Below are 13,812 nucleotides of genomic sequence, written 5' to 3' on the forward strand. Positions count from 1 at the left end.
GCTCTGCACGTTCTAGGGAACAGGTTTGATATAAATATTCTATTTAGATCTGATGTTTTAATTGATTTTTATTGAGCTCTATATTTTTTTCTGCTCTCCTTCTTTCCTCTCCTCTCCAATCCCAACCCCTCTCAAGGTCCCCATACTCCCAATTTACTCAGGAGTTTTTGTCTTTTTCTACTTCCCATGTAGATTAGAATGTTTTCTTATTTTCTGTACCATGACAACTTGTGGGTCACCTTTTATATTAAAGTTCTATGAGAAGCTATAGAAATGAAGTCTTAGAGATGCAAGATTTTGTGCAAAAAGAATTAGACATCATGCATAATTTTGATACTACTTTCAAGCATTAGAATTGTGGTAGTTGGTATTACTTGCTATCTTTCAACAATTCTTCTTCAGTTAGCATGAAAACTGTTCATACCATTCTACAAAGTAAAAGCAGCAGATCACTGTGAAATTCTTTTCATAAGGAGAGTGACACTGATACCTGAACCACTTATATGTTCAAAACGTACATGAATGATATGACAATATCCTCATGAACATATATATATATATATATATATATATCCTCAATAAAATATTAGAAAACTGAATCTATGAACACATCAAAATATCATTTACCATAGGATTTAAACAAAACATACAAGGGTGGATCAACATATGAGAACCAATGAATGTAATCTACCAGATAAACTAACTAAAAATCACATTTTAGATGTTCATCACCTTAGATGTAGAAAAGCCTTTGAGAAATATCAACCACCCTTCTTGATAAAAGTCCCTGAAAAACTAGTGAAATGGGATGAACTTCAAAATAAAAGATGCAATTTATAGCAATCCTATGAACCAAATCAGACTAAATTGTGAGAAATTCAAAACCTTTCCAGTAAAATAGGAAACAATAAAGGATAGTCCCCTTTTTCATATGTGTATTTTTAATAGTGTATTTGAAATTTTCATGGGAACAAAATACAAATTAAGATGATCAAAATTGCTCCTTATTTGAAATCAAATAAATTGTATATGCAGACGGTATGATTTTATGAATAATAGACAAAGAATACCACCAGAAAAATTCTACAACTGAGAAACACTTCCAATAAAATGGGCGTGTTGTAAAATAAATAACAATTGTCAGTAGCCTTTCTTTATACAAATGAAAAAACGATACATTGAAATCTGTGAAACAATGTTTCTCACAATACATTCAGAAATTAGTTTTGGGTAATTAAAACTAAACAATAGAAAGAGCCTTGTCAAATGTATAAGGCATAGAACATTAATTGGAAAAGATATCAGAGGCTAGAGAATGTTCAATAATTAATGTTTGGTCAATTGATATAATAAAAGTCACCATCATACCTAAACTAAAGTTCTGATTCTGTGCAAACCCAATAAAATTCAAGTACAATTCTTCAAAGATCATGAAAAGACTGTCCTCAGAATTATATGAATGTAAACAAACAAAAATCTCACAGTGGCTTAGATAACCATGAAAAATAAAACTATACAATGTACGGTGTATTACCACCCACAATATTAAATTATACTACATTTAAATAATAATCAATGAAAGAGCTATGCGACTAGCTCCAGCCCCTATCCACATTCCCAAAGATGCGATGCTACTCTGGAGTGAAAAGAATAAAAGGATTACTATGAACCCATAAACGGGTTAATGTCCCACCTTTTATGTGTTCTTTATTGTTCTTCTGTGCTGCAAACATTTCCAACTATAAATACTTATAATCAGCAATTTCCAACTCTCACCAGGTCAGAGTATTTCAGGGCCATAGAAAGAGATAAACGTTTTACGTGAAGAAATAACTCTCAGTTTACTCTAATGGCTCAAGTATTGGCTTGTTGAAACCTCTAGGAACTTCTCTAAGGGAAAGGAAGTTAATTAAAGGAGAAAGAGAGAATAAGAAAATTGGGAAACTTAAGTAGTGAACATGCATGCTTTGCTCTTTTCTTAAATGTCACTAGATAAATAAGCTAAAATTACAATCAGGAAAAATCAGGGACTAGGCAAGAATCATCTTTTTCTCTGAGTGCAACTTTTCTCCAGGGACTGGAGGAAGTATCTGGTAACTAGGGAATTTAGATAAATATACAAAGAAAGTGTGTGGTATTTGGTTCTTGTTCGGACTTTCTCCAGATGTTAACTCCCTGAAAGAAGCCATTTTGGCTCTGGATAACATTCTCTGTTGTCTTCAGGGTAAAATACCAGCAGTAAATGTCTTGTTTCAACAGACCAAGGTAAATGTAATCCCCAGAGCTTTGTTTTGTTCTCTTCTGTTTCACGAATTTTTCTGTGTGCAAAATTTTCTCTTTCTAGCTACATATACTTGCTGTGCTTTTGTTTCATCTTCTTTCTTCTGATGTCCTGTCTGATTTTTTGATATTCATTATATTATTTTATTGTTATTCTTTACATGCCTATTTGTTTCTAAAGAAATGACAGAGAGTGGTTAAATTCAGACCTGATTGAATATTGGGAGATCCATAGGTAATCTGAGGGAAGAAAAGTCATAATTAGAATGTATTTTATGAAACCATCTATTTTATATGTAAGAAAAAGAGAAAAATATGATTACAATGATATGATCAATATTTTAGAATTTCTGATGTCTGAAAAGTGGTATAAAAGGTTGTCTGAGAACCAGTTAGTAATAATTGTTTCCTGCTGTTCATGTCTTCAGTTTTTATTAATTAATAATCTGTCTGTTTTAAATATTATTCAGTTTGTTCACTTCAAGTGTTTGAAGAGGTGAGATTTTTTATATAAATACAATTATATAAGAAATATTATTTTTTATACTTGGGTTATAGGCTGTGTAATAGTTACTTTTCAATTGCTGTGATAAAATAACATGATAAAGACAATGCACAGAAAAAAGATCAATGATGATGAATCAGAAGGAGTAGTTTACAGGGAGCTGGAACAGCAGTGAGAGGTCCCATATAGAAGCACCATATGAAGCAGAGACCTTATTAGTGGCAGCAGAAGGCTTTAGAGATCTCAAATCAAGACTCTAGGAATGTAGACTTTCCATTAAGTTGATATCTCTTAATCCTACCCATAAATATATACCATCTTCAGGCCATGTATTCAGATGTCTGAATATATGGGGTCATTTTACTCAAACCAGTATAGTCTTATTTATTATTCTGAAAATTATGTTTGAAAAGCTTGAGGTAATATAATTTCAACCCTGCCATTTATATATTCTTTATTCTTTCTTTCTTTCTTTCTTTCTTTCTTTCTTTCTTTCTTTCTTTCTTTCTTTCTTTGTTTTTATTAAAAATTTCTGCCTCCTCCCCACCACCCATTTTCTCCCCCCTCCCCCCACTACTTTCCCCTTCCCTCTCCAGTCCAAGGTCCTTCCCCTTCCATCCAGGTCTAGGAAGGTGAGCATCCAAACAGGCTCAAGGTAATATATTTTCAATCCTGCCACTTTATTTATTCTTTAGTGTATGTTATGAAAGATGTTATATCATTTGCCTTGAGAATATTGTTTCATAAGAATAAATAATAATCATGAGATTTTTATGCCACATAGTATAATTAAATATTTCCTTTTTTCCAGCTCTATATTCCCATCAAACACAAGACCTATTTGCACAGGAGAATACACAGGATTCTGTCCTGAAGCTGGTATCTCGAATATCGGTAAGTTTTAACCTAGAAACCTTGTACTTAAGAATATTTTAAAAATTTGGTGATGAGAGTAAAAAGAAAGGTTTATGTTATACTTGAAATAATTTTTACTCACCAGCCATCCTGGATGAATTTGCCAAAATAGGTCAGGAATCTCTACCTTATTGAGGATGGTGTCACATTAGATCTCATACATTTACAGAAGTTTCTTTTCTAAACAAATACACTTAAAGTCCTAAAATATATTTTTATCTGCAAAGAAAGTTGAAAAATCTGAAAACTGAATGATACATGTTATATCAAGCATTATCTAGATTTCCCACAAATATTAATTACAGTTGTGACATAGTAAGCAATTTAGATCCACATTAGAAAGTTTTTCTCAATAAAATCAGGCTGAAAATACATCATAGATAGCTGTTTTAGTTGGGAAAATTCTTACACAGGTACTGATGCTATTAAGCTGTTTTCTAAGAGTTTTAGGAAGAACAGTACCAGAACCCCCAGTTGACCAAAAAAAGAAATGCCCAAAACACTACATCACAGTACATATTTTCTCAGTATTTAAATACATAGTAAAGGGTATTATTCCCGAGAAGTGTACAGAGACTTTTTATTATAACACACACCATTTTTTGTTCCAGTATGACAGGAAAAAAGAGAAGCAATATACAAACAATCAAAATGAAGAGAGACAACGCAACTATAAGGAGTGTGGGAAGAGCTTCAACAGATATTCCTGCCTCACTAGTCATAAGAGAATTAATTCCAAAGAGAAGGCATATAAATTTGAAAACTGTGATAAATCATTTTCCTATCATGCAAGTACTCAAGCTCTCCAAAGAATCCCTCTTGGTGAGAAACCTTACAGATGTAAAGAATGTGGGAATTCCTTTACCCGTGTCTCAACACTGAAACAACATCACAGAATCCATACTGGTGAGAAACCTTATAGATGTCAAGAATGTGGCAAATCATTTACCCGTCATGCACATCTTCAAGATCACCACAGGATCCACACTGGTGAGAAACCTTACAGATGTCAAGAATGTGGCAAATCATTTACTCGTCATACACATCTTCAAGATCACCACAGAATCCACACTGGTGAGAAACCTTACAGATGTCAAGAATGTGGCAAATCATTTACACATGTCTCAACACTTCATAGACATCACAGACATCATACTGGTGAGAAACCTTACAGATGTCAAGAATGTGGTAAGTGTTTTACCACTGCCTCAACCCTACACACCCATCACATAATTCATACTGGTGAGAAACCTTACAGATGTCAAGAATGTGGAAAGTCCTTTACTTGTCGTGCAAATCTTCAAACTCACCACAGAATCCATACTGGTGAGAAACCTTACAGATGTCAAGAATGTGGCAAGTCCTTTACCCATGTCTCAACACTTCATAGACATCACAGACTTCATACTGGTGAGAAACCTTACAGATGCCAAGAATGTGGCAAGTCCTTTACTCGTCATGCAAATCTTCAAGCTCACCGCAGGATTCATATTGGTGAGAAACTTTACACATGTCAGGAATGTGGCAAGTCCTTTACTACATGCTCAAGTCTTAGATGGCATCAGAAAATTCATGTAATGCGCACACTTCTTCAAACTTCTTAGTTTAACTCACAGTACTACGGTTTACCTATATTTATATACTGAACAAATTACTTCACAGACTCAAATCCTTAAATTACTTTCCAAGCTTAGTCAGTAATTATCTGGCACTACAGTTCCGATAAATTTAAATACATTTCGTCCAGGTTTAAATATTATAATCATGAAATATTCATAATAAAATTAATTAACTATGCACTATTTTTGGAGATGTAACCATTCAAATATAAAATATTATCAATAAGTAAATATCTGTAGTAGGAATGAATTATACAATAACATTTCTTGACTGTATATCAAGGTAATGTGTTAAAGAACCAGCCAAAATCACACTGCTCCAGATTTTGATGCATATTTTAGATCTTGGAATATGGTTTTTTAGGTAATGTGATTATATTCTACATAAATATTATTTTCCTGTACTATTTGTTATTTATATAAATAACTGCTCATTTTTAACTTCATATCTTTTCCTACTTTGCAATAAAAATGTTAAATATCTTAGACATTTTTCTTATTTTTGTTTTGATAGTTTTTACTCTAATTGCATGATAGCATTAATGTGAGCTGTTCTGTAGATAATAGTAACAATATAAATATGTCATAACAAAGAAGTATATTTTTCCTGGGATATGTATATACTGTGAACATATATTACTGTGATTGACATAATAGGAAGTAAATGGACAAAAGCTAAGTAGGAGATATATTCAGGTCTTGCAAGGAGAAAGTGGAAGCAGGAGGAGGAATTGAGGCAGGCAAGTTGCCATCAGATATGGAGGAGGCTGGATGTGTGGTAGGTTTTAGAACATAGCATAAAAATACATGGATTAATTAAACTTATGAGAGCTAGTTGGAAAGAAGCCTGGAATTTTGACCTGGTTTGCCCTTGCTCAGCTCTCATGAATCACTGAGTTCCTAATTACACATTTCCCGGTGTGTGCTGAAAACAGTGCTTCTTTATAGTCCTACATCACCTTTGACTCTTTACATGTGTCATAATTCTGTTCTGAACTATCCTTTGAATTGCAGGAGGGGATGATATTAAAGGACACTTAAAGCTGAACATCTTCTTATTGTCTGAACTATGACTGCAGGTGGGTCTCTCTTTTAGCAGTAAACATATGCAGGTAATTTCTGTGATGGAGGCTTAGCGATGCAGTAGTTGGTGGTAAAAGATAGGAAATGAGGAATAATTTTAAACCTTAAGCTTGTAGCAGAATAATAGTAGCAAGTGGCACTTTCTAACTTTTGGTAATTCTTCTAGAACAAACACGAATTCTCCTCAATTAATTGTACAAACTAGAAGCAGAAGGATCAGTGTGACATTCTTTTCATGAGAACACTTACATTAATTTAGCAAAAAGTGATTGATATAACACTTTTAGCTTTTTGAGGCAATTCCACATTGATTTCATTTTGCATCATCAAAATGTGAATGCTCAAATATATGAATAAGTTATTATCTTTTCCTCAGATATACATCAATATTTGTTATCCTTTATTAATATTTTTATTTTTCTTAGTCATTCTGATATGGGGAAGAGATTTCAAACGATAGTTAATTTACATTTCTCTATTGCTACACATGTTGAACTTTAGAAAATACCTCTCAAACAGATTTATTATTTTTTGAGATTTCTGTGTAGGTTTATGTCTAGTTTTAATTCTAGTGGCATTTTTGTTTTTGTTTGTTTCTTTTATTCTCTCTCTTTTTTGGTGTAAAACCATAGAGTTCTAGGTATGTTCTACAATCAATATCAGACGTTTAGCTTGTAATGTTGTTTTCCTAATCTTAACACAGTCTCTTTTTTTGAAAGTTAGTAATCTGTTATCTATGAATGGCAGTTAATTTTATGAAGTCTTATTTGTCACTACTTGGTCTTAAACGCTATGATCTAAGGATCTTTGCCAGGAAGTCCTCTCCTTTGCCTACTGTGAACTCCGTAATTATTCTGTCTTTATAAGAGAACATTGTAAAAACCAACTTTGCTTTCTTTGAATTTTCCACATTATTAAATTATTTTTGTAACCTAAGCTAATGCATACATGAGATTTAAATTAACCTCCTCGACAATAAATGCTAAATACAGTAGAGAGATAAAACATGATATGCAATGGTGTTTGTAATACTGTCTGTTATTGGTAGTGTCAAGGGGGTTCATTGACAAGTCCTTGTGAAATTATTTAAAGACTTCAAGACAGTATCCCCCAAAGCTTTCCCTTCTGATGCTCCTTGTTCTGATGTTCCTTGTTTTCTTCAATAAAATGACAGAATAAAGACCCTGATAAGGACAAATACATTGACAGGCACAACGACAATTTTATAAGACAACCTTCAGGAGGGCATAGATTAAGACTCATATAAAGGACAGATATTATAAAATGGATGACATCAGGTGAGTGAATTAGACTATTTAAATCTGGGGTTGCTGCTGGCCAAAGGACAAAAGGGAGAAGTGATTACCTGTTTTGGTCTATAAGATACCAATAGGTGAGTCTGAGTATAGTATTAATATATTTAAACTGAAATATTTTGGTGTCCTATGTGAGGATTCTCAATTTCAATAAATATTTCTAGTAAAAATATGGCATCTTCATGGAAGAGAGTTTGGCAAAAGGGTATGAGCGAGAATTTGAGGACTAATATATCAAAATCTTCTTTAAGATATGACATGCATACATACATCCACTTCTGCATGTTGCTGTAAATATGTATATTTATATGTAATTATGTATATATACAGATGGGATTATGAAAAATACATGAAAACTACAACGATTAGTATCTTATAGGCTATTGCCCTGAACTGATCACTAGCTAACAGTTAATCTTAAAAATCACCTGCATCTTTCAAGCTTGTGCAGATATTTTGCAAGCCTACCGAAAACACATTAAAAAATTATTTTTAGCTACTTGGTGTCTTTTGTTACCTGTCCCAACATCTTTCACATATAGCTTTTCTAAGTCACTTATGTTTAAGTAAAAAGATGGTTGCTAAAAATAGAATCCTCATGGGAATTATGATATGCACAATATATACTCTTGATACATATCAGAATATATGGATTCATATGAATGGATCAAAACATACAGTGATAATATTCTACAAACATAATGAATGAAATCTAGTGGTGATGTGTTTTGTATTCTACTGCTTCCATTAAAAAAGCCAAAAAATTCTATAGTTCATTCTAAATCTCAAAGTCCCACAAACTGCATTATAACATGGACAATAAGTGGTTTAGATACATTTTCCAATGTGAGAGTTAATGTTTCCCAAATCCTTCTAAGTGTAGACTGTTAATTAGGAACTCAACGCCAACTGTTGAAATTACTTTTACTTGTGCTTCATTCCTCAGCTTCTATTTATTATTCTAAGAAGGAACCGCCACATCTTTATAAACTTTGGCCCTAAAAACCATGTGCATTTTGTGATCAGCTTTATAGGATTTTGATCTACAGTTGAGTTCAGCTTTCATAGCCAATTTCTGTTTTGCCATTGTTGAGTAGAACAGGGTAGTATAGTCCAAAATCTCATTGAATATCATGTCTGCTGAGCAGACTGCTTCATCTCAGCAAGGGACATTTCATGAGTATTTTTATAACTAAGACAGGAGAGGATATTCTACTGATTTTTGAGATTCTGCAGATGGTGCATTTGCTTTTAGCATGTTAATGATGCTTGATGATAATTTTAATATAAATTGGACAGAGATATGCTGGAACTATAAGGGCATATGATTTGACCACTTCCTCTATATCAATTCAACATAGTTCTTGACATTCTAACTATAGCAATAAAACAAGGAAAGGAGATCAAAGGAATTCAAATTGTAAAGGGAGAAGTCAAAGTTTCGTTATTTGTAGATTATATGATAGTATATATAAGTGACTCCAAATAATAATACATATCTATGCAGAATATAATTTCTATTTTTCTAAAGAACCTGATTAGTCTAACTATAAAGATGACAAACATAGTTGACTATTGATCTATAATTCTTAATACCTATATAACTTAAAGACTAAGACCATATTTGAATATTATACAATAAACAAATATGCAACAAGTGGGGACAATGACATCAAAATATGAAAAATGTACAAGATTCTTGATCAGAGGTAGAAATGTACATTGCAATATGATAAATAAATATCAATAAATAAAAATGTTTTAAGCAGAGGTAGAAGCAAGCATGCATACAACATTCAATATCTTTTAAATTTGTATCAATATAAAGATTTATACCAATGTAATTGCATATAAATAATAACTAACAAATATTCACTCTATTACTCACTATTATTATTAGTTTGCGTAAGCTCAAGTAAATCTATTATCCTATTCAATTTCCCTGTTTTTCAAAGAGATCCCTGAGCCAGTAAATTCCCCCGACCTCCAAACTCATACCAATTGTAATCATCCCCCTAATTGATGTCTCTAACCCTGAGAACAAACTTTGTTGGGCAAGGGGACGTTGTCTTCTAGAATTACTTCTGGCTGTCATGGGGGCAATGTTTTTTTCTATGGGATCCTGTTAAAGTAAAATGATGGTTAAATTCCAAGATTACAGTCAGGTATAATTGCAAATAGTCTATAAATATTTGTTAGGGTTTTTCTGAGGTTCCTATTTGGATGTCTGGCCACAATATTGTAAAAATTGGCACCGTCTCAGCTAACCAATTTAGAACCATTTTGAGAGGCTGGTACCTAAAACAGGTCTTGTAGTAGTTCTATCAGCATCTTCTTGTCACATCAACCAGATGGAGTCATTTTTGTGGGGCCTCATCTTCTTCCTGGAAACTTCAAAGATTATTGCAGGAATATTCCTAGTTCATTGTGTAAAACTTAAACATAATTTATATAGACATATACAGACATATATTCAATGAAGGAGTCATAAAAAGATATGAAGAAGAGTAAATTTATTTCTAAATTAATTTTTCTTTCTGTTCCAGACCAAATGGCCCTTGACATGAGACAGAAACTCTCAATTTTTCTTTTAACAACATCTTTGTATTTAGAGAAGGACAAAGCCATTGTCCAACTCCAAAACCAGCTCTGTATATTCATAAATATAAATATATATGTATGCTTAAATATATGCATGTCATTTATCTCACATCAAAAATTGTGATCCCTTTTCTTGATGATACCTTGTGGATAATTATTTTTCCATCTGTCAGCATTCAAACATCCAGTGTCTCTTGAATTTTTTATATTAATGTTTTCTTGCAAAGATTAGAACAAAACTCTGCCCCAACACTTATGAGGTTTCCTTACCATGAGTATGGTTGTCACCATTGTGGATGAGTTGTCATTTTTCTTTTTCAAGATGTTTCTCTTTTTCAAACCAGATCTTTATTAATTTTGATGATATCCATAGTTTCTCTTCTCTTATGGACACATAAGTAAAACTTTTCCATACCATAGCACATCTCCTGGCTTCCATTTTGAGGTCAACAGATCCTTGAAATAAACCAGTTGATTTAATTCAGAAGACTTTTGTATTACCCAATGTCTCTCTGCTGCTGTTGTCCCTTTCTCATTAGGGTTAAGAAAATTTAAGGTTAATAAAACATTATAATAATTATTTCTTGGGCATTTCGACCCCTTTCTGTTTTTTTAACATATCCTTTATAGTTTGATTTTTATCTTTTACTACTGCCTGACCTGTAGGATTGTGTGGTATACCTGTAATATGCTTAATATTATAAGAAGAAAAATAGTTGCATTTTCCTAGACATGAATAAGCTGGACCATTATCTGTGTTTATTTGTGCAGGCCATAATTTTAATAGTTGTGTGATTACTGAATCAGGCTTTTCTGAGCTTAAACAGTTGCCAAATGAAAACCTGAATAAGTGTCAATGGTATGGTGTACATAATTTAATTGTCCAAATTCTGCAAAGTGAAACACATCCATCTGCCAAATTTCATTCCTTTGCATGGCCATTGGGTTATTCCATGCAGGTAGCAGTGTTTGTTTATAGAAAGAGCAAGTAGAGCATCTCTTTAAAATCTCGTTAGCTTGTTTCCATGTAAGAGAAAACTCTTTCTTTAACCCTTTACTATTGACATGATATTTCTTTATGAAATTCTGAGACCTGCAACATGCTTCCAATCAAAATTGATCAATTTCTGCATTACCTTGAGCTAGAGGACCTGGCAGACACATATGGGATCAGATGTGTGTTATGTATGTAGGACAAAGCCTATTGCTGATTATGTCTTGCACCTGGATAAATAATGAAGTCAATTCTGTATCATCTGGTATAAATTCAGCAGTTTCAATATGCAAGTTAAATCTTTCTGCATATTGTGAATTAGTAACTATATTAAGTGGTTCTTTAAAATTCTTAGCCCCATGAGAATAGCATATAATTCTGAGTTCTGGGAAGAATTATAAGAGCTTTGTTCCACCTTACTTAATTCTTCTAATTTGTAACCTGACATCTCTGATTTATTTGCATTAGTATTAAATGTACAGGCTCTAGTTATTGGAATATCACGTACAATTCAAGGATGAATCCAAGAAGTTCTCTTTATAAGGTTAATTCTATCACTTTTGGATAATTGCTACTAATTTCTCCCAGTAAATTAGCAAACACTACTTTCCATGGTTCATTGTCTTCCCTTTACTTTTTTCCTTATTTCATCAGAAGTGAAAGGTGCTATAATCTCCTTTGGGTTTATACCCGCTAGTTTATAAAGACTCAGTTTTCCTTTTATAGGATCCAAGTAGTTCTCTTTATAAGGTTAAGTCTACCGATTTTGGAATAATTGCTATTAATTTCTTCCAAATTTGTACAAGCCCTTTGCCACAATCATTATTTGCCATAACTTTATTTTTTCTTTAGCGTTAAAAGACATCATAATCTCTGCTGGATCTATACCTGCTTATTGATGAAGTCTCAATTTACCTTTTATAATTAATTCTGAGAATTTTTCCATATATCTTTTAAATTTTTCCTTGACTTTTGTGGTAAAAAACTCCATTCTAAGGTAACATTGTCCCTCTGCATTAAATTCCTGTAGGAGAAATTCTGGAAGGCCATATGAGTAGAATACAATTAAGATTTGGATTCACCCTATCTACACGTGACTTCTGTAATTTCTCCTCAAAAATTTTGTGTTCTTTTTCTGCTTTAGCTCTTAATTCATGTCTATCACCATCTAAAGTTTTGTTTAAATGAATTCTAGATCATGTTTTATTAAAACAGCCTGTTTAGAGTGGAAATGTCTCCTAAATATCTTTGAAAATCATTAAGGTTCCACAATTAGTCTCTCCTAATGTGTTTCTTTGCGTCCTAATTTTCTGCAAGCTTATGAACATCGACGCAAAAATTCTCAATAAAATATTGGGAAACCGAATCCAAGAACACATTAGAAAAGCCATCCTTCACGATCAAGTAGGCTTTATCCCAGAGATGCAGGGCTGGTTCAACATACGAAAATCTATCAATGTAATCCATTATATAAATAAACTGAAAGAAAAAAACATATGATCATTTCATTAGATGCTGAAAATGCATTTGACAAAATTCAACACCACTTTATATAAAGGTCTTGGAGAGATTAGGGATACATGGGTCATACTTCAACATAATAAAAGATATATACAGCAAGCCAGCAGCTAACATCAAATTAAATGGAGAGAAAATCAGAGCCATCCCACTAAAATCAGGAACACAACAAGGCTGTCCACTCTCTCCATACCTCTTCAATATATTGCTTGAAGTTCTAGCGATAGCAATAAGACTGCATAAGAGGATCAAGGGGATTCAAATTGGAAAGGAAGAAGCTAAACTTTCATTATTTGCAGATGATATGATAGTTTACACAAGCGACCCCAAAAATGGTACCAAAGAACTCCTACAGCTGATAAACACCTTTAGTAATGTGGCAGGATACAATATCAACTCCAAAAAATCAGTTGTTCTTCTATACACAAAGGATAAAGAAGCAGAGAGGGAAATCGGAGAAGTATCAGCTTTCACGATAGCCATAAATAGCATAAAATATCTTGGGGTAACTCTAAACAAATAAGTGAAAGATCTTTTTGACAAGAACTATAAGTCTTTGAAGAAAGAAATTGAAGAAGACACCAGAAAATGGAAGGACCTCCCTTGCTCTTAAATTGGGAGGATCAACATAGTAAAAATGGCAATTCTACCAAAAGCAATCTATAGAGCCAATGCAATTCCCATCAAAATCCCATCAAAAATTTTCACAGACCTTGAGAGAACAATAATCAAATTTATATGGAAAAAAACCCAGGATAGTCAAAACAATCTTATACAATAAAGAAACTTCTGGAGGCATTACCATCCCTGACTCCAAACTCTATGACAGAGCTACAGTATTGAAAACAGCTTTGTATTGGCATAAAAAAACCATGATATTGTAAGTAGAAAAGATTGCCAGGCAAAAATTGGGTGCACAGAGGTAGGGGTGGGGATGTTGTAAAGGGAGATTGGGATAGAGAAGGGAGAAGAGGAGGATTG

The 13,812-nt window shown here is 32.9% G+C and overlaps 1 protein-coding gene across 1 annotated transcript in view; it reads left to right on the plus strand.

Moving 5' to 3' along the window:
• LOC142860170 (uncharacterized) overlaps positions 1-5,304 on the plus strand; it is a 72,961-nt gene extending 67,657 nt beyond the window's left edge. Inside the window, exon 7 of the mRNA XM_075991082.1 lies at positions 4,502-5,304. Within this exon, the coding sequence (XP_075847197.1) occupies positions 4,502-5,304 (803 nt within the window). The remainder of the gene's footprint in view (positions 1-4,501) is intronic.
• The last annotated feature ends 8,508 nt before the right edge of the window (positions 5,305-13,812 follow it).

This window comes from Microtus pennsylvanicus, chromosome 1, assembly GCF_037038515.1.
Source record: "Microtus pennsylvanicus isolate mMicPen1 chromosome 1, mMicPen1.hap1, whole genome shotgun sequence".
Classification (NCBI taxonomy): Eukaryota; Metazoa; Chordata; class Mammalia; order Rodentia; family Cricetidae; genus Microtus; species Microtus pennsylvanicus.